General features: G+C 45.7%; 1 protein-coding gene across 1 annotated transcript in view; it reads right to left on the bottom strand.

The window, feature by feature from the left end:
• LOC146358911 (uncharacterized) overlaps positions 1-10,287 on the bottom strand; it is a 32,583-nt gene extending 22,296 nt beyond the window's left edge. The window contains exon 1 of the mRNA XM_084809272.1: positions 10,173-10,287. Coding sequence (XP_084665398.1) covers positions 10,173-10,287 — 115 coding nt within the window. The remainder of the gene's footprint in view (positions 1-10,172) is intronic.
• Between the last annotated feature and the right edge of the window lie 12,257 nt (positions 10,288-22,544).

Here is a 22,544-nt window from a genome sequence, read left to right as displayed (position 1 = left end):
AACATTAGTTCTAAAGAGGAACCAGTTCATTTACTTGGCCTATTTGGATATTTGGGGCAGTTCCATATGGAATATCAATGGGATGGAGAAGTGGGACACGATCACACCAGCACATGGGGAAAATGGGCTTTGACTTGACACTTTCAGGCAATGCCAATACTTACCCGTTCCTCATCTTTTACACCATACTGACTTGGGGTCAGGAAAACACTGGGAACTTGATTGGTAGTATTCTCCCCCAACAAGGAAGTGAAAAACAAAAAAGGAAACAATAACAAAGGAAAGAGCAATTTCATTGTAAAGGTTTGCCAAGCACCTTCATTAAATATATCTATCTGCCTCTAACCCCTCCCCTCCTAGGTCACTCATGATATACTGCGTGGCTTTGGGAGTGAATAGCTTCATTTGCTTGCTTGCCTGCTCTCTTACTAGGGGGAAAAAAAGCCTCTCAAGGCCATTCATTTATGCATTTCCTCTGCACTCAAATGTACTCTATTATCTAATCAGATTAAAAGGTGCCAAGAAGCACTCATTAAGTAGCAGAAGACTCCTTTGCTTGGGAGGGCCTGAAACACAGGACAGCCAAGTGTTTGCAGGTCTACTCAGAAGTATGTCTAACTGTACTTGATGAGGCTAATTCCCAAGTAATGGGTTTGGAGGCCTATGAACAAACTTCTTCTCATAACACAGGATAATGGCATCTGCTGTGTGCTTTAATCAAAAGTAAGTCTCATTGAGTTAAATCACATTCTTAATGACTGAATAGCATTTAAACCCACTTGAAATCAAATAATGGAACAGTTTATGGCACACTTACAATAAAGGGCAATAGCCTAAAAGCCCAACATTTTCAAATCATATATTGGTAGGTTGCAACAATGCTTACAACAGTCTGTCCTTTTAAATAGCTCATGACTCCTACATGGAAGCTTTGTTTGAAAGGATGGAAAACTTGTCCTCTAGCTCACTCCAGTGGCTATATTTGTTTTAGCAACAGCCAAAACGGACATATAATAATAGAAACCAGAACTATGCTCACTGTCTAATGCTTTTTTTTTCCTCCTTGTACTTCCATATGTTACTTTCTCACAAACCCATAAGTTATTTACTTCAGTGGCTGATTGTGTTTCAATGTGCTTATTTTTTAAAAAAGAAATACAATGCACAACTTATTATAGTTTAATGAATGATGGACCAAAGTTTCAGGTTCACAACATTCAATGGGGTCAGTTGCCATCTTTTTTTCTGACAGGGCTCTTGTGCCCTTAACAACTGCACAAGAAGCAGAAATTGAGTAGGGGAACCTTCTCCTGGCATGCAGATGCAGAGACTGAGAAATCTTTGCCTGGCCCTATTTCTCTTTTCACAGAGATGTTATGGAGTTTGTCAGAAAACTTAGGCAACAGGTCCCTTAGGCTATAATCTTAGCACCCCCTTATCTTGGAGCAAGCTCCATTTGATGTAAGAGAACTTATTTCTAAGTAAGCATGCATAGACTCAAGCTATAAGTAGGGCATTAGCCTGCCTGCCTGCCTGCCTGGTCACTTGTCACTACCTCTCAGCTTAAACTCGACACAGCTGATATAGGCTTGGTTCCTAAGTTTTCACTCCATTCACAGAAAGAGAATTGTGGTCAGGGAAGCACCTTCTGTTCATGGAGCAAAAGCTTAGGATCTATGCCATATGATATAAGAACAGTGATTATAGCAATCATATGATCTCAGGGCTGCTGTTTTTAACTGGCCCCTCTCCCATGGCTTCAATAGCAGGCTCACACATGGAAATTAAGCAAATGAAGCTTTTCCTGGTATGGGGATAAAGCAATGGGGAAAAGCTTCAGCTGCTAAACTTCTGTGTATTAAAGACAGAGCGAGGACAGCAGCAAAGGTAGCAACCCTACATTTGCAAGAGGTTAGCTGAGTGCAACAGCACTTTGTTTTCAGTGTTGAGGCTTAGCTCCAGAATGCTGAAGCAATACTAATAGCATTAACGCCTGTCCCTCCCTGCTAGCCACAGCTTCCACCAAGCAGCTGGGGTGAGGGAAGGCAGCTTCCAAGTGAGAGGCTGTGCCTTCCAGGTGGAGGTGAGTCTCGGCATCTCTTTTTAAAACACTGTCACTCACTGCCCTCGCTTGAGTCACTGAGATTGTGATGGGACAGAAGGGAAACAGAAGCAGTGAAACTTCAGTGCTTTATAGAATCAAGCAATGTGAGTTTTCTGATGGTTTTTCCTAGAAATGCTGTAAGACAGGAAAGCATAGTAACTCTGTTTCATACCTTGGGCTCTAATCCTATGAATATTTCTAGGGTGTCTACGGAAGGCAAAGAGCTTGCATATAAACAGTTGCAAAATGGTTACATCAGGATGCAAACAATACCCTCCTATGCTAAGATATAGCTTTGAAATGCCATCAGAGCTGGAGCAGAGAAGGTCATTTAAGGTGAGTGTCCTTTAAGTCTGGGGAACATTGGCTTCCTTTCAGTGCTGACCTGCTGGGATGTTAAACTGAAATGAACACTGTTGCCTTCAAGGAGAGACACTATTGACATAACACCTAATTTAATGCTTCTGGAAGGGAAGGCATTCTGGGGGCTAGGAGACAGATGAGATGGTTGCATGTGATTGGCCTGGGATGGATGGGCAATGGATGCCTCCCAAGTAAAACATTTATTCAAAGTTTGTTGGATTTTTCTAAACAGTGTCTTGAGAGCAGGAACATATTTTTGGGCTTTGACAACTAAAATTATGGTCAACACCTGAATCACACACACAAAATAGATGGAAATCTTATAAACAGGGGTTGAGCACTAACAGTAGTAATGCCAGGAATGGTATGGCCAGTGTGAGCAGATGCCAGATAGAACTGTAGAGCTCTTGTTATTTTAACAGTTGTGTAGCTCCAGTAGATGCAGCTTTCCATTCAAGGGTGAAAATTGCTGTAGCTGATAAAACTCAACTTTGGGTGGATCTACACTTACTACATTTTTTCGCTTCCAATGAGGTTTCACCGCCCGCCTTTCACACTACGCAGTAGCCGCCTCGAATTGGAACCAGAATTTCCCACTTCTGTGCTCCCGCTTTCAATACCCTAATATCTCGGTATTTCCCCTTAATGTGCTCTGATTTTCCACCTTCGCTATAGTATCTAGTCATAGTCCCCTCCCCCCTGCCCATACACGGTGGTGTCTGTATTTCCTTCCTGTCCAATCACAGCTCTCGATGGCCCCAAGTCTTTTTCTGGCTACTGATCGCATAGCTTCCTCAGCAGCCCCGATTTCCTCAGCAACAAGCAAAGGGTTGGATGTGCATGTGCTTGACTGATCTCAGAAGCAAAGCGGGGTCAGCCCCGGTCAGTGCTTGGATGGGCGGCCGCCTGGGAATCAGGCTTCCTGCATTGAGCAGGGGGTTGTTCTACCCCTTCAAATGAAATTAAGTTTTATCCCCTCCTATCCCCTGCTCCGGATGTTTTGTTTTTAATTAAGGTGTTATCCTTGCAGAATCGGGGCTTCCCCACAAGTTTGTTTTTCTAATTCAGGCATGATCTGTGAAGCTTCAAAAATCATGCCTGCATTAGAAAAAAAAAAACCCACGGAGAAGCTCCGATTCTGTGAGGATAATGCCTTAATTAAAAAAAACACAACATCCTGAGCAGGGGATAGGAGGGGGTAAAACTTAATCTCATTTGAAGAGATAGAACAACCCCCTGCTCAATGCAGGAAGCCTGATTCCCAGGTGGTCACCCATCCAGCTACTGACCGGGGCTGACCCCGCTTAGCATCCGAGATCAGGCAAGCGCATGCAGGAAAACAGCACAGCGCTCAAGTGTGAACTGAGCTCACGCATTCGATGAAGCACTGCAACGGGGAAAATGGGTGAGTGTGAATAATCACGTTTTAATGTGAGAGCATTTAACCCGATGGGACACTGAATTCATTGCGATGGCAGGTGCAATGTAGATCGGCCCTTTCTAAACATGTATTGAAAAGGACTCCTCCTGTTATCTGCACCTGGTGGCCCTAGTGCAATTGATGAGATCAGGCTATAGCTACAGGAATTTGTTAATGTTATGTAAGTGTTGCTAGGTATTTAAAAGAACCAGGGCACAGGCCCATAACACAAGTTTGAGTGTGCTAATATACAGACACACATATACATGCAAACTTAGAATTAACATTTCACCAATATTAGCAAAAATAGTGAAATAGTTCCTTTGAGCATATGCAGAATGCTTTTCTCTCATCACTGAGCAATTACTGCCTCCCGCTTCCCATCACTTAAGAGTAATGGACTATATCCCACACAGATTAAAGCCTCAGCATTCCCCTTCTAGAGTTTAAACACTGATCGTACTTGTTGCAAGAAAACTACAGCCAGATCACATACATTCTTTTCCCTACCACACAAAAATCCCTCCTTGTTTTTCTGTCCTCCAGCAACACTTCACAAGAACAGATAGTTTGTTTTGCTTTTTGCAACTCTCCTTTACCTCCTTGCTACGTGAAAGCAATGGAGGAAGTACTTCTGAGCATGTATCAAGTGCCTGTCCCTCACCACTGCAGCTACAGCAAAAAGGAAAACCCAAATAACAGAATACACTTAGATTTGGGCCAAAAGGGTAGCTAAGGGGTGTCTCTACATTAAAGGATATTCCTCAGGCTTACCAGGCATTTTTCCTCCGTTCCCAGGGCATGATGAGGGTGTGCTCTTTCACAAGGCAGAAGTGAAAATGCCATTTTCTGGTGGCTGTACTGAGCTGAGCTTCTTATTGTTAGTAATGGAACAGCGCCATTTAGTGGCTGCCGAAAACTTCCTTTTTTCTTTTTCTTTTTCTTTTTCTTTTTTTTTAACTTCCAGCTTTTTTCTGGGTTTTTTAATGGCACGATTACCCAGGGAAGGAGCGGGAGATGTCCTGGAGGCTGATGATGTCATGTAATGGACCCACAAACCTCTGTGAGTGGCCAATCATGAGTGCACAATAAATGCCTTGCGTAGAAACTGCCAAGGCAGTAGAGTGGGATGGGTGAGAAGGAGGAAAACAAGTCCTCTTATCTGTTTGTATAAAATCAAATACTGTTTAGAATTAAATACTTACCACCATCTTAAGAATCCCCAAGACTTGCTCTGGGTGGAAAAAGAAAACAAAGAAAGACCAGGATAGGGGAGGGAAGAAGAATGATGAACCAGAAGGGGAACAGATAGAATTTCGCAAGCCAAGTGGCTACTTTCAGAGGGGTAGCTGTGTGTGTGTGTGTGTGTGTGTGTGTGTAAGGTTGGGAAGGTTGTACTTAGCTTAATACATTTTATGAGGTGAAGTGGCTGACGGTTTTTTTTATTTTGTTTTTTAAACTGGAAAGCTTATTTAGAAGCCCCATGCCTGCTGGTAGTGCCATGAGGTGCAGCCTCCCCAGAACTTAATGGAACATAGACTCGCGTACATCTAACCCTTCTTTTGGTATGATATGCTGCCTGTAACTATGTGGGAGAAGTTAAAGGTGGAGAGTGGGAGGAGAGGTTTGTGGAGGGTAATTAAACCCTTTGCTATGCTGAAGTCACTGAGCTTCTGCAGAAGCCAAAAGTTCCAGCTGGAGCAATGAAATCAGCTGGCTGGGTTCAGATGTAATGCTAAGTCTTGGTGGGTAAGTGGCCTGAGCAGCCCATGATGGGCTAGCATGTCATGGAGTGAGGGTGGGGTTCTTGCCCATGGTAATTTAATTCCCCCAATTAAGCCACCCTCAGAACTCATGCTCTGCAGTAAGGGTTATTTTACCTATGGTGGGTTAGCATGTTGTCTGTCATGCCAGCATGGGTTACAGAGACCACCTACAGAGCTGCTTGGCAAGAACAGCCAAAAACACTGCCACTGCTCTGCTCCTCTTACGTGATGTCTATTCCCACTGTAAAGGAAGCTGTGATACCTGCCCAGCTGGATGGGAGGACTACAGGTGGTGGTGGTGGTGGTGGTGGTGGTGTGTGTGTGTGTGTGTGTGTGTGAGAGAGAGAGAGAGAGAAATAAACTACTCTGTGTAGCTTGTTTGCCTGATTGATGGGAGCACAGTAGATTGTTTTCATAACCACCTACACAGCATACCTTGCCACCCACCATAGGTTAGCATGACATGTAAATACTCCCACTGTGTGAAATACCAGTATACACAGGGAACTCTTCCTGCCCTTTCCCCTCCCTCTTCAAACTTTAATTGAAAGCAAGCCCCCAACAGTGGGAATGGAAGACTAGAAAGGCTGAGAGAATAAAAAACACACAATTTCTCTACTGTGGAAGGATAGGTGGCAGTGTATTATAGTTTATAAGGCTGCTAGGGGTTGACTTCACTTTACAGCATCGGGGTTCTTTTTCCAACAGCAGGTGTCACCGTTTCATACCAGTAAGTTGTTGAGCACTAAAATCAGCTCTCAGACACTCCCCAAAGCATACTTTCATTAGAGTCTAAACTGCTCTAAGAGGTATGTAGGGAAACTGAATATCATGCTCATTTCAATGCAAATTTCCTTGTGTTGCCAATGCAAATGCAAATTGCCTGTACTGAAGCCTAAAGATTTAACTGCAGTTTTCTTCGTGACCTTGGAGAGCAAAAGGCAGCTGTGGAAATTTGTTGACAGACGAGCCTCCCTCTAACTTGCTGCCCACCAGATGTGTTGGACTACAGCTCCCATCAACCCCAGCCAGCATGGTCACCAGGCTGGGGAAAGCTGGGTGCAAGTTTTATGGCCAGTGCCCATGGCCTTTCAGCACGTGATAATCATGGTTATCCAAACACCATGTGCAAAAATAACGGTGGACCAGTTTTCCACTTCCCATTCCAGCCACTGCTTTTTTGAAAGCTGGTGTTTCTTTTCCATGAGGCCTCTTACTTAGCCCCCAATTCCCATGCCCTTACTGCAACTAAGCCTCCAACCAAGCTTAAGCATGTCCCACTGAAACAACCACATATTGTTTCCCTTGTGTCAAATTTTAGATTGTAAGCTCCATGGGGCAGAGTCCTGTCCTCTTGTTCTCTGTGAAGCATTGTCTGAACTAATGGGTCTATATAACTAATAATAATTTTAGTGGTGTCATGTAGGCTTTTGTCAAGGTTATTGTCTTGTGTTAGTCTCATTGAATGCTGTGCTGCAACTTTTTAATTTTTTAAAAAATATAGGTTTTTTTTCACTCAGATATCAAGGAATGTGGACATAGGTTGCATTTTGAGAGAACCATGTGCTATATTGCCTGAACAAAGGTGGCATTAATGCAGTAATTGTAAAACCTCTAGCTGTTGAGACCTGAGATGAAGGAGTGACAATACATGAGTGGTGATGTAAGGTGTATTTTAATAATCTTTTCTGAAGTAGCTCACTCAACAGTTACAGGGCCTGATCCAGCCAAAGTTAAACAATTTCACAGATGAATGGGCGAAAAATAAGAATGTGCTTGACTCTGTTTTATTGAACTGAATGGGGCCTCAAAGAGCTTAACTTTGGCTGTTGGTCAATTCCCTGACTTTCTACACATATTTTTTTGACATCTCTGAGCTCCTGGGTAAGTTTTGTATTATTATTTTAGTTTTGGTAATGCTTTTCATCGTTTAATTTTTTGTCTTTGCTGCTGACAATTTCCAGAGGTATAGCACAGTTAGCATATAGCAGCAAGAACACAGCAGCAAGAGTCCTGTGGCAGTTTAAAGATTAACAGATTTATTGTACCACCATGAATTTCTTAGTCTTTTAGGTATCACCAGATTTTTTTATTGTACTTCATAAATTATCTGCCTCCTTTGCAATGTCTCCCTTTGCAGAGTTGTCATTAGAAAGCACTGTGATACAACTTTGGTCACAGGCTTGCCGGTGAACAGTCTCTAATATGTGTGTCCAGAGCTGATCGTGTGTGATGCAGACTGAGAAACGGGCGGGGGGGGGGGGCTGAAATGCAACCAAGACAGTGGTATGCATGAAAGTGCCTTATGCTGAGTCAGCCCATCAATCCATCTCACCCAGAGCCATCTACTTTGACAGGTAGTAGTCCTTGTAGCCTTTCCTATCCCTGTTCCTGCAATACTTACCTAGAGATGCCAAGGATTGAACATGGGACCTAATACACATGCAGAGCTACCTTACAGAGGTCTCTGGGTAAAGCTGTGTGATAGAAGATTATCCCTGGAGCAGCAGGAGCATCAAAAGATCTGTTGCTTGCTGCTCCAAGAGGAACCATCGTTGAGCCCTGCATTTTCTGGAGAGAGGTGGGTGGATTGACAGGCTTTGGTGGAGAGCCTCATTACCCAGCTTATCGATATTGACTGGGCAGAAAGGTGGCTGCTGCTGCTGCTGGATCTGCAGCTTTTTAGCCAGACCTGTCCTGGATGGCAGGTCACTCACTGGTAGGGTGACACCAAAGGGGAGTTGCCCATTTGGGGCACCACAAGCGTGAGGGTGGTTGCCCCTTTGAGACTTGGTCTGGATACACTTGTAAGTCCCTTGGGTGAAAGCTAGGTGGTTCTGGGTGGGGTTTTAAGGAACTCCTGGGTGAGAGCCAGGCTGTGAAAGAAGCACACAACTAGCATGAGGGATTCGCTGAGTGCTGGAAAGCTGGACCCAGCTGTGAGGTGGGGGCGAGGCTGTGTTGTGAGGGGTTCCAGCCTGGGTCTAATCTACATGGAGATGGTGTTTGAGGCAATTCCGTTTAAATATGGATTTTCATTAAATCAGGTTCGCTCCTCCTGGGGCAAACGGTAGCCAGTAATGCAGTGTATTCATTAAAAAAAAACCCTGAAAAAAACCACATTGGTTCGGGGGTTGGGTGGGCTGAGCAAATGAGTGGAGATTTGCTCTCTGCCCCATCCCTCCTCACTCAGTGAAGCTTTTAAAATCAGTACAGGTCTGGGTACCTTTGCACATACTCTGCTCCACAACTGCAGTTCCAAAGCAGCAGGACTGGCTCCCCTCCATTCTCCCAACCCCTCTGTTGCACTAGTGTGCAGTTCCAAAGCTTCAGGGATGGCTCCTCTCCCCAGTCTGGCAGACAAGCTACAGGCAAAGGAATTCTCCTGACCCCTCTGCTCCTGTACTTGGTGAAGTACAATTGAAGGCAATGAGTTACTTCCGAGTAGACATGTTTAGCTCTCTGCTGTCCCCACGCCCACTCCCAATGCAACTCCCCCTTCCGTCAATCAACTCTGCTTCCATCAGCCTGCGCCGAAGCCAGCTGGGCCACACAGACTCCCAAACTGCACTGAAGCCACTGTGATGGGAAAATCCGTCACAAGATGAGTTTGAAAAAAAAAAACTGGATTTAGGGGAAGAAACGCCACAGGGAAGGGCATGCGTCATCTGACACGATCGTCTTGGTGGTGGAGTAGAACCAGAGTAAAAGCCCCGTGTAGATTGGCCCCCGGTTCCATGACCCACCATCTCTGTGAAAAATACCTGCCTGGGGTACTTGCTGGCTTAGTGGTGTTTTATTAACAGTAGTCTTGGACAATTATTGGCAAGCTGTTGGTATGAAAGGAATGAATAAACTGAGTGGGGAGGTAGATGAATAGTGGTCTGGTGAGTGAGAGTAGTTATATGAGATGGCTTGGAAGAGGGAAGAAAGGATTGTGTGAGGGTGGGCTGTGTGTGTGTATGTTGTGTGGATTGAGTGGTGTGTGTGTGGTTCAGATTCATCATGTGCCTTGGTAAATTAGTGCAGTGGAAGATTGGGAACTGTATCCCTATATAGTGGCCAAGGGAGATATGGCATTGGTGGGAGGGTGGATCATCTGAAAAGGAAGGACATATGTCTGCAGTCTTTCCCCCTTTTTGGACCTTCCACTATCTCTCTGGATTCTGGTAGCTCTACCAGTGTGCCTGGTGCTGCTGCTGTTGTGGAACACCAGGTTGATTCATAATACAACCTCACTCATCCATGATTTAATCATGGATGGGGAAGCCAACCAGACATGTATCACCAAGACTTGGGTTGGTGAGCTGGGAGGAGTTGACCATACCCAGCTGTGCCCACCAGGGTATGTGGCATAGCACTAGCAAAGGCTAGAGGGTTGGAAGGGGAGTTGCTATGGTCCAAAAAGCTTCCATCATCCTCACTAGGAGACCCCTCCAGGCAGGACTAGGGTTTGAGGGCCTGCACCTAGTGTAAGGCTATAGGGACAGACTGGAGATGCTGTTAGTGTGCCACCCACCTTCCTGCACTGCAGCCTGTTCCTGCAGGATTTCAACATCAACATCCACACTGAGGCCACTGCTGGATCGGCTTGGGATGTCATGGTCTCCATAGCAACCATGCAGATGTCCCATGTTGTGATCAGGTCTGCTCATAGAGCAGGATATACCCCTGTCTTAAGAGCTTTCTACGACTCCCCCATTCCAGGCATAAGAAGACAGGCCGTGTCTCTTTACAATGTAATTCTCTCCTACTAGGCTTTGAAAGCTAATATTGTGTTCTCATTTGTTAATTATTTTATTGATACCAAACCTTTTATAAATATACATTCCAAAAACTTTGAAATGGTTTAATTTTTAATCATGTCATGGAAAACTTACTGTTTTTAATTGCACTCTTGTCCTTTTCTCCTTCTGTTACATGCATTTTCAGGCCAGGGAGTTATTGTTTATGACTAAACCACTAATAATAGTGGTGCAAAGTCATTCCCTCCTAGATTTTTGGTGTGGCCTAGTATCTTTAAAAAAAAAAACTGGGTGGGGGGAACCATCCACCTGCTTGGGTGGGAGAAAAAAAGGCAGCTTTGGACTTTGATCTGAGGTGCTTTGGCCTGAGAATGATAAAGAATTTGATTTTTTGTAGCTGGCTTGCAAGAAGTGTGTGGGGAGCAAGGGTGTGCTGTGTAGGGTGGGGGGTGGATTTTATCACTAGCACTGGCAGTTTGTGTGCCAGGATACTTCCCATATGCTCAGTCAGTATATGTGTAAATAAATATCACAAAACACTGGGAGTCTTGAGTATTCTCTCTTCACAAGGAAGCTGACCCTCTAAAGCAGCCTCCCCCAAAATGGGACCCTGCAGATGTGTTAGACTACAACTTCCATAATTCCCAGTCAGTGATGGCAGTTGCAGTGCAGCACAGCTGCAGGACACCCGGTTGGGGAAGGCTGTACTAAAGGCACCCTGGGAACACCTACTGTTTGAAGACGAGAACAGGTTTTGTTTGGCACTTCCCCCATTTCCCCACCCTTTTCATTTGTGGAATTGCACTTGGTTGGCATTCATCTCCTCCTGCAATTCCCACCTGGGCTTCTTGTCTGCCAAGCTGCTGTTAATATTATCCTGAACTTGGCAGACCCCAGAGTCGTCACATGTAGTGCTTTGGCTGTGCAGAAAAAAATTCTGCTACACATCAACTTCTGATTTCAGTCTGTTTTTACTGATCAAACTGAAGTGATAAAAGCTGAAGGAAGTCTCAGTTTGCTGTATTTTTCTATTATGTGAGACAAAGTAAAAAAGCATCACTTAGGTAAGTGGATGCCAATTAATGCTGATAATGCTTTGTTTATGCTGCAGGAAAGTAATTAACTCAACACACACAGATGTGGTCTACCTTCTTAGAACAATGAGGACATATGAACAAACAGGCAGTGTCTGTGTATAACAGAAGAGTGTGGCCATGGGGCATTCCATTTTCCCTGTCAACCACATCCAGCTTCTTCCAGAGCTGGAAAGAGTGCGCATGCCAGAACTGCAGATGATAACTGCCAGTCCAGCACACTTCTGGATTCCCATCCATTGAAGTCCAGACACTGAAGTGTTTAAAACTCATGGATACCCCAGAACTGATCCAGCTGGAAAATGAAGAACATTATCATTCGACGTATACACCGACCAAGGGGCACATCTATTACATTTGCTTCTCCACTAAGACCAGTATGGAGATAAAATACTCAGTGGTGTGTGCGCACAACAAACAGATACAGGGACAGAGAGAGGGCTCCTTCACACAGAGCTTTTATCCTGCGATTGAGACTGCTCCTTCATGGAAGTTTGTGAGCTCTTTACATGACACCTCCAGGGCGTCTCCTGCGCTAAATGCCCTTTGTTCCACTTTTAAATAGATCACAGATGATGAGCTATCAAATTACCCTGTTGTGTTCCGCTTCAGTTTCCTCCATGAAAAGAGTAAAAGCGGCAAGAAGAGGAGCGAGATCAATGACAGATAATGGAAGACTCAGATACAGGGAGAATGGGGGGGCAGGGGGTAGCGGAAAAGGAAGCGGGTGAAAAAGGGAGTCGTTGTGATCCTGCATTTAAAATGGAAGCAGAAAGCCCTGTTTTAAATGCAGGATTTTAGGCTGGTGTAGCGATGCCCATAGAATGTTCAACTAGCTACTGTATGTTTTCCAAAGACACTGGAGCTGAATCTACACATAGCAGTTATACCATTATCATAACTATTGGTGCCCATTGGTGCCGTGTGTACCAATAGTTATGATAACGGTATGATAATGGTATAACTGCTGTGTGTAGATTCAGCCTGGCTGTGAGGTCAGTTGCTAGGTGAGGCATGACCACTTCCCTGCAGCCAATGTGTCTTCTTCACTGAGGCAAAAACATCATCTTTTGGTTAACTATCACCAATGTAGGATCACTGTTTTTAGATGTGGAGGTAAGAATAGAGGACTATAGAATCCAGACAGGTGTGTATACAGGAAAGTGATGGATGATGGCTTTCATCCTGGCTATTTAAAAAGGAATTTGTCATATTCCCAGTTGATCAGATTGCAACAGCGATAGAGTGTCTTCTTCACTGCTGCTCCCAGCAGAGATGGGGGGCTGAAGAAATTGCCTATTGTGCAAAGCTGGACAAGGCAGACAATAGGAGAAAGGCAAGTGATGCAGCTGCAGTGCGAGGGCTGGAGGGATATTTTCTCACAGCAAGGGAAGATGAGATACTACCGGGAGGACTGAGAGGTGGGGAGGGTGTGGGGGATGAATCAAGCTATGCACAGTAACTTAATAAGCTCCTCACTGCAGCTTATTAGCCTGTTCATGTGGCGGGGGATAGTGGGCTATTTCAAAAATAAACTACTGTGTGTAGCTTATTAACCCATCATGGGTTATTGTGACATCTGAACGCAGCCATAGTTATCTGACTATTTCAGCAAGCAACAGCACCTCAGATATTTCTAAGTCTGTGTATTTTTGTTTTACAAGTTCTACACAGGACATTTAATACTATGAAATATTAGTTGCAATAAGGGCTGTAATTAGAGTTCACATGTTTTTCACACTGATGAAGACCACCAAGGTTGAAACACGTTTGGGGTAGAGGCACTGTGTTTTTATACAGCCCTTTGTAGAAACCAGTTTTGAAACTATGTATGCAGGAAAAACTATAGGACTGCTAATCTATTGTTTTAAATTTTGTATGTAGTATTCTATTAAAATTTGTTATATATTTGGAATATTTTTGTGTATACAATTTTCCTAAAACCTATTTTGTTTTGTTGTCTTGGAGAATGCCATGTTGTTGAGGCTTGTCCATTTCAGATTTGTCAAGAACAAATCCTGCCAGATGAATCTGATCTCATTTTTTGATCAGGTAACCTCCCTTGTGGACCGTGGGAATGCTGTGGACATCATATACCACGACTTCAGCAAAGCTTTTGACAAAGTGCCCCATGATATCCTGATGAGCAAACCAGCTCAAAGTGGGCTAGATGAAACAACAATCAGGTGGATCCACAGTTGGCTACGGGATCGGATTCAACAAGCGCTTATCAATGGGATCTTCTCAAACTGGGGAGAGGTAACGAGCGGGGTGCCGCAGGGCTCAGTCCTGGGCCCAGTGCGCTTCAACATTTTTATTAATGACTTGGAGGAGGAGGTGCAGGGAATGCTGATCAAATTTGCAGATGACCCAAAAGCAGGCGGGATAGCTAATACCATGGAAGACAAACAAAATTCAAAGGGATCTTGATAGACTGGAGTGCTGGGCAGAAAACAACAGAATGACATTTAATACGGATAAATGCCAAGTTCTGTACCTAGGAAACAGAAACCAAATGCACAGTTACAAGATGGGGGATACATGGCTCAACAACACTACAAGCGAGAAGGATCTTGGAATTGTTGTAGATCACAAGCTGAATATGAGCCAACAATGTGATGTGGCTGCAAAAAAGGCAAATGCTGTTTTGGGCTGCATTAATAGAAGCATAGCTTCCATATACCAGGAAGTACTAGTTCCCTTCTACTCAGCACTGGTTAGGCCTCATCTGGAGTACTGTGTCCAGTTCTGGGCACCGCACTTGAAGGAGGATGCAGACAAGCTGGAGAGGGTTTAGAGGAGGGCAATAAAGATGATCAGGGGACTGGAAACAAAGTGTTATGAAGAAAGACTGAAAGAACTGGGCATGTTTAGCCTTCTGAAGAGAAGACTGAGGGATATACGATAGCGCTCTTCAAGTACTTGAAAGGTTGTCACAGAGAGGAAGGCCAGGATCTCTTCTCCATCATCCCAGAATGCAGGACACAGAATAACAGGCTCAAGTTACAGGAAGCCAGATTCCGGCTGCACATCAGGAAAAACTTCCTGACTGTTAGAGCAATACGACAACGGAACCAATTACCTAGGGAGGTGGTGGGCTCTCCCACACTGGAGGCATTCAAGATGAGGGGACAGCCATCTGTCGGGGATTCTCTGATTTGGATTCCTACATCGAGCAGGGGGTTGGACTCAATGGCCTTGTAGGCCCCTTCCAACCCTACTATTCTATGATTCTATGATCAGGCGTTCTCAAAACCAGCCCGGCAAAATTGCTCAGATCACCTGAAACCTTGCTTTGGAAGAAAGCGTTGGAGGCAGTGACGGAGCCTGCTCCAATATACCTCAAACATCAACCCCCCCACCCAACTGGGGATATTTCTGCCACTCAGGAGCTTGCTCAAGTGTCGGGGAATATTTAGGGATGTCAGAGAATTCTGCCACGGCCCCCCGAACTCTGGCGGAATGGCCTGCCACCTCCCTGCCCCCCGCGGATCCCTCCCGGGACGAGACTTACCTGGGGCAGATATTCCGGATGGCGGCGGCTCCAGCGGCGGCTTCGGTGGCGGCGGCTGGTCTTCCAAACAGCTGCCACCGCCGCCACCGCCATTTGCAGTCTTCCCCCCCCCCCCATTCGTGATAGGCTACGTAAAGACTTACGTAGCCTATCACGTCTGGGTTAAAAAAAAAAAATGCGTATGCAAATGGCAGCGGCTACGGCCACTGCCATTTGCGTTCCCTATTTTTGGTTGTCTTAGTCTACGTAAATATTTACGTAGACTAAGACGGCGAAAATAAGGGGGAACGCAAATAGCGTAGCGGACGCTATTTGCGTTCCCCTTAGTTTCGCCGTCTTAGTCTACGTAAATATTTACATAGACTAAGACAACCAAATATAGGGAATGCAAATGGTGGTGGCCATAGCCGCTGCCATTTGAGTATGCGTTTTTTTTTTAACCCAGATGTGATAGGCTACGTAAGTCTTTACGTAGCCTATCATGGCTGAATACAGGGACGCAAACGGCAGCGGCTATGGCTGCCGCCATTTGCGTCCCTGCTAGCCAGTGGCCGGATGTCTGGCTGCTGGCAGAGCCAGCCGGTGGCTCTGTGGAATTGCTGGCGAGGATTCCGGGGGGAGGGACGCCGCGCCTCCCCCCCAGCGGAGCCAGGTAAGGGGGGTTTTGTACATCCCTAGGATTATTTTCCCCCAGCATTCTGCTCAAAAATCACTGAGCAGAAAAAATCCACCTACTCTGGGGAGAATGCTGACACTTTCTTTTGCCAAGAAACTAGTTAAAAAGGCCAAGACGCCGAAATAGGCTATACTCCCTTCTTCAAAAGTGAAGAAGAGGAAGAGGAAAGCTTTTAAGAAGCTAGCAAGCTCCGCTCAGGATTGAGCCAGAGCACAATCCCCATTTCAGGAGAGGTCTAGGTTGCCGACACTGGCCACGCCTGCTGACGTTTCCATGAGGCCTTGGGGTAGACCAGCTTCTTCGGTACCGAAGGCAATTCCCACTGCTCTGCCAGTGCTTCTCTCACCCATCTCTATGGCCATCTCAGCATCGAGATTGGGCCGGATTCCAATTACTTTGACTTCGGAGGGTGAGATTAGGGATTTATTTCCCCTAGGGATGGCGGAGATTTCCGCCACGGATTTCAGTGAGGCCGAATGCACTGGCATTCGGCCCCCCAAAACCCATGGCGGAACGGCCTCCCACCCCCCGCCACCCCGTGGAATCCCCCCGGAACAAAACTTACATGAGGCGGCAGTGGCTGGTCTTTCAGCCAGCTGCTGAGGCTGCAAATGGCAGCCGCTGTAGCGGCCGCCGTTTGCGTCCTGCCAGGCTGCCGTGATAGGCTACGTAAGCATTTACGTACCCTATCACAGCAAAGAGCAGGGACGCAAATGGCGGCTGCTATGCCGTTTGTGCCACTGCTCTTTGCCGTGATAGGCTATGTAAATACTTACGTAGCGTATCATGGCAGCCTGGCAGGAAGCAAATGGCGGCCGCAGCAGCCCAGCTGCGGCTGGAACTCCAGCTGCGGGCGGCCCTGGCCGGCGGCTCCGCAGAGCCGCTGTGGAGCACAGCCGTCCAGGGAGGATTCCGGGGGGAGGGATGGAGTGCCTCCCCCCCCACTGCAAATCACATCTGCAAAAAGGTAAGTGACTTTCGTACATCCCTAATCTCCACCTGAACCACCCGCTCTGCCTCCACATTTTTCCCCAAGGGGTGACAATTTCCAAGACAGATGGCTAGGCTCACCTGACTCCTTGGTCACTTCCGTCAGGCAGGGTCATCCCCCTAGAATCTATGAGCAACCGCAAGAGCGGTCAAGGTTTCCAGTTTTGGAGTGGGGCAGACACTGTGAATGGGATCTGCCATACAAGAGACCCCAAGATTGGGATGATCATCAAGATGATACTTATGGCTGGCATTGCTACTAGTGTCACGAGGGCCCGTTGGATTGGGATCCCACCCAGTACTGAAGCCAACCCTCGGCTATGGTCTTGAGGTCTCCTGAGTCTCAAGGGACCATTCCTTGCCTCTCCACCAGTCTCCAGGAAGTTGCATGGCCCATTGGTTCTTCAAATGCCACCATGTCATCCACCTCCAATGCAGCAAGTGCCACCTCCAGCCTCAGCCACACTGCTGCCACCTCCGCTGATGCTGTGGCGCCCACAGAAGCAGGCCTCTGAACACTTTCCCATTGCCTACAGAAAGGTCTCTGCTCTTGGGCATAGAGAGTCTGATTCCACTTCTCTTTCATCATACTTTGTCATCTCCAGATGCAGCAGTTGGGTCTCAAGTCACTATATCTCCATCAGAAGATCTGGGGCAATTCTCGGATCAATTCTCAGATCAAGTTATGAGAATGGCCCAATTGTTGGGGCTTGCCACTCAACAAGCAGCGCCTGTGGTACAAGACCTGGTCTTCGACACTGTCAACACAGAATTACCGAGACCGGTGGCAATTCCGCTCTTACCTGCTCTGCGGGATACTATTAAACAGTCGTGGAAAGCCCCCTCCACCATGCCTCCCACATCTAAGTGACTGGAGGGAATGTATCAGGTGCAGGATGTGGATGCTGAATTTCTAACCACCCTGCCCCAAATTCGATTGCAGTTGAGCCAACCCAAGGGAAGTCCTGCAGAGTCCATTCTTTGCCGGTGGACAAAGAAGGCAGGTGTCCTGATTTGCTTGGACAGAGCATGTACTCCTCTACCACTCTCAGCCTGAAAGTGTCCAACTACCAAACCGCCATGTCCGGCTACCAATTGTTTCTGGTAGGGGGACTGTTCAAGGACAAGAAAGACATAGCTCGCATCTTCCAAAATGAGGCAATGAAGCTTTCCAGGCAGCAGATAAATACCTCCAGAAACCAGGTAGACTGTGATGCCAAGCTCTTGGTTAGTTCTATCACGCTCCAGTGACACATATTGGATCAGGTCAGCAGGACTTCCCCAGGAAGCTCAGTCCTGAATAGAGGATCTCCCATTCAATAGCCAAGGTTTATTCAATGACAAAACTGACAAGGCATTGGGCTCTGTTCAAAAAACCAGAACCATGGCTCACTGAATGGGCTTCCAACAACAAACCCCAGCTCTGTGACAGCGCTGCTGGTTTAGACCGTCTACAGGTCTATACCAGCTTTCCACCTCGGTTGCCCCACAACAGCCATGCCAGTAGCCTCACAACCAAGAAAGCCCTATTTGGCGTCAAAGCACCATTTTTTCGCCAAAGGTGTGATGAAGGAAAGAAGCAGCATCTTTGACTGTCTCTCCTTTTCTCTTCATCCAGCTGCTCAGCCCCCCCACCTTTGGCACTGTCTTATCCCATTTTCTCTCTGCCTGGATCAACATCATCACAGACTCCTGGGTTCTTTCCATTGTACGGAGGGGCTATAGGATCGAATTTGATGCCCTCCTTCTCCTCAGTACCGTGCAAGTAAGTGCTCCATTACCAGTTCTCCACTAAGTGGTCAAGACACTTCTCAAGAAGGGAGCCATTGTCCGCATCCTGCACTCACATCTCTGTGATAGCTTTTACTCGAAGTACTTCATGGTACCAAAGAAGAATGGAGGGTTCTGTCCAATCCTGGACCTTCAGGAGTGGAAACTGTACATATCACCCAGGAAGTTCCGCATGGTTTCTCTGGTGTCTATCTTCTCTCTCCTCTCCCGAGGAGATTGGGTTGCCTCTATTGACTGCATGGTCACTATTTTCACCATAGAGGAGTCGCGCCAATGCTATCTCTAATTTGCAATTGGTACCGATGCCTACCAGTTCCAGGTACTGCCCTTCAGCCTCGCCACTACTCCAAGGGTATTCATCAAGTGCATGGCGGTGGTCTGTTCCCATCTTCGGGTACAAGACATCGAAGTGTACCCATACATGGACAACTGGCTGTTAGTGACATCCACACGGGACTGTCTCTTTCAGTCGATAGATGTGACCTGCAATCTCCTCCAGTGCCTTGGATTTTGCATCACCGTAGAGAAGTCTCAGCTGCAACCAGCTCAGAGACTTCAGTTTCTTGGAGTGCTGCTAGACTCTCAGCCAGGTCGAGCCTTCCTACCCCACGATTGCATGGAGGTACTGACTTCTTTGGGAACAGAACTAATACTCTGCAAATCCACTACAGCACTCAAAACCCAGCACCTGCTGGGTCTGACGGTTGCAATGACAGCTGTCATTCACTATGCTCAATTGCATATGAAACCACTCCAGAACTGGCTCATATGCAATTCTGATACTGAGTGGGACACTTCCCGAACCAGACTGCAGCTTCCACCAAACTTCAGAAACTCTCTTCAGTGGTGTACAGTGCCAGTCAACATAACCAAGGGCATGCTGTTCCTTCAACCCTCTCCATCCCCAATGGTGACTACAGATGTGTTGCTCTCAGGATGGGGAGTTCACTGTTTGGGCATCATGGTCCACAGATGATGGTCGACCAAGGAAGCCAACCAGCATATCAACCTTTTAGAGCTTAGGGCAGTGGACAAAGCTCTTTGGGTGTTTGAGCTGGATTTGCTTGGCAGACTGGTCCAGGTCATTTCGGACAACACCACTGTGGTTGCATATCTGAACAAACAAGGTGATACGAGATCACTTCCTCTCCTTGCCCTGACACTCAAGATTTTTTATTGGTGTGCACCTTGCCTGGTTGAAATTGTCGTGACACATGTTGCTGGGGCTGACAGTGTATTGGCCAACCAGCTCAGTTGGACTAAGCTGACCTCCCATAAATGATGGACAGATCAGTCTTGAGGATGCTGTTTCAGCACTGGGGCATGCTGGAGGTGGATCTTTTTGCCACAAGGGGCAATGCCATTTGCCTGGTCTTTTGCAGTTGAGTGAGCCACGGCCCAGGCTCATATGAAGAAAGGAGCATTGTACTACTTCTTCCCTCCTTTTCCACCAATCACCAAGATCCTGGAAACTTTGGGATAGATGGTACCGAGTGCATACTCATAACCTTTGTAAACTGCCCAGAGAACTTCGGCTGTGGGGCAGTATAGAAATGTAATAAATAATAATAATATTAACCCCATGGTGGCCTCGACAACCTTGGTTCACCCTATTACTCAGGATGGGCCGAGGTCAATACCGTTGTCTTCCATCACATCCACCCCTTCTCACCAGGGAGAATGGCAGGATCTGGCACCCAGATATGGCGACTCTCTGCATGATGGGTGACAACTACTGAACTGGTCCCAGTAGCAATACAGAGAATCCTCAATGCCACTCGCAAACCTTATACGCAGTGCTCCTATTCCAGGAAATGGATTGCTTTTTCTTCTTTCAGCCACATTCATGGGTTTCATGATCCACTCCAGTGCTCTTGCAACATGTTCAATTTTTCCTCTCCCATTTTGAGAAAAGTTGTTCAGTTTATTGCTTATTAACCATTCAGGCCATACACATACAGAAGCATAATAAAATGCCCCTCTTAAACAGAAAGTGACACCAAAATAAGAAATATTAAGGAGGGCAATTTTGACAAAGCTAATTAAAATATTTCATAGGGGGCTATTAAAAATTTCACTAAGTCTAGACAATATTTATTAACCTATTATAATATATTAGCAGGCTTTTTAAAATCAATTTTTATTGTGCGTTTCAACAAAACAAAACAAAAAATTGAAAATATAACAACATACTCTAAAGTCCTCAGTTTCAAATATTACAACATTCTAGGGTGAAAAAAAAAAGAATTACACTTAAACTTCTGCAAAAGCAGATCAGATATCCAAATATAAATCCATTCAATCAGTCATTTAGCAGCCAAGAGGGAGCAAAAAATCCATTTATACTGACCGTGTGTTACATTCCAAAAAGCAGGTAAATAGTTTAAGAGAACATGTACATAAATAAATATTAAAGAGCTTTCCAATACAAAGTTTATCCGTATGATAACTTCCTCCCAAAAGGAGGCAACTATTGGGCATTTCCAAAATGTATGAATAAAAGAAACATTAACTGCATTACATCTCCAACAATTAGCCAAGTTTGACAAACCTTTGTTAAAAAGACATTGTGGTGTCCAACAGACCCGAAACAAAAAGTTTTTGCTGAATAAGACATAACCAGAGGTCCACAGAGATATCAAATAGAGACGTTGAAATGGCAGTCCATTGATTAGACAAAATAGGACATTCCAATTCCATTCCTGCTTGTAGATCCCATGTATCATATTTATTCATTGACAATAAGTAATTGTAAACATGAATCGTGGGTCAGTATACCTGGTCAGCTTCAATAAGTGTTTCCAATAGCAAAGGAGACTCTGAGGCAGTAAAAGCAGCAGAACCGAATCTAGATACTAACAAATTATTCAGTTGCAAATAGCATTCTGCTCTAGTAGGCAAGTCAAATTTATCTTGCAAAGTTGAAAATAACAAAAACTCATAATCAATACACAATAATTGATCCAGGGTAAAAATCATTTTATCTGTCCAGGTCTGCCACAGAAACATTTTCTTTCCTGTTCTGGATTTCCCCATAAAGTCAATTTTGCATGGGAAAATAGGTCAAACTGTAATTGGCGTGACACCATGCACCTCTAACTGCCAAGATTGTGGGAGGAGCTTTATCTGCCTTAATAGCCGAGAACCTAATGCCTTCCATTTGGGGAGAGGCTCCAGGCAGGAAGATTCCAGCAGTGACGAAGGTGGAAAATCAAATCTGAGTGGAAAAGACCAAAATTTAGTACAGGTCAGCAAGTAAGCCTGATGCATAGCAAGATCTGGAAAACTGGACCCACCTTCTTTAATTGGAAGCTGCATCCTTTTCAAATATATTCTTGCTGTAAAGGCACCCCAAAAGAATTTATGAAACAAAGCATTATGTTTTTGGAAATATCTTCCAGGTATAAGTACGGGGATCCCATGTATGATGTAAAAAATTTGAGGTATAGTATTAATCTTAAGTGTATTAACCTGACCCCATAAACTCAACTTTAAAGATGCCCATCTATCTATATCTCGTGGAATATCGTTAATCAGTTAATCAACTTCTTTAAATTTAACTTAATCATTTGAGATGTATCTCTAGGGATAATTATTCCCAAATAAGTAATAAACTCTGGGCACTGTTGAAACTGGCAATTGGCTAATACACTAGAGTAGGAGTGTATGAACCCCACCTACCTGGCTCCGCTGGGGGTCCGCAGGGGGGGAGGCGATCCAGTCCTCCCCCCCGAATCCTCCCCAGCCGGCTCCAGCCGCTGCCAGACTTCCAGCTGTGGCCGGTCTTCGGACACAAATGGCGTCCAACCTAGCGAATGCCATTTGCATCCCTTTGTCTTACCGTGATAGGCTATGTAAAGATTTACGTAGCCTATCACGGTAAGGCAAAGGGACGCAAATGGTGTCCGCTACACCGGACGCCATTTGTGTCTGAAGACCACCGTGCATGGACCCGGCCAGACCCAGACCCGGCGGTGCCAGGTAGGATCCGGCTGGGTTGGACTTAGGGGGTGCCTTTTCCGCCACGGACTCTGGGGGGGGGGATTCTAAGAATCCGCCCCCCCCGAGTCCGTGGCGGAAT

This window comes from Heloderma suspectum, chromosome 1 (genome assembly GCF_057233095.1).
Source record: "Heloderma suspectum isolate Gila_16-S chromosome 1, 16-S_ref, whole genome shotgun sequence".
Lineage (NCBI taxonomy): Eukaryota > Metazoa > Chordata > Lepidosauria > Squamata > Helodermatidae > Heloderma > Heloderma suspectum.
The sequence above is the reverse complement of the archived record's forward strand: the minus strand, read 5'-3'. Positions and strand labels throughout refer to the sequence as shown.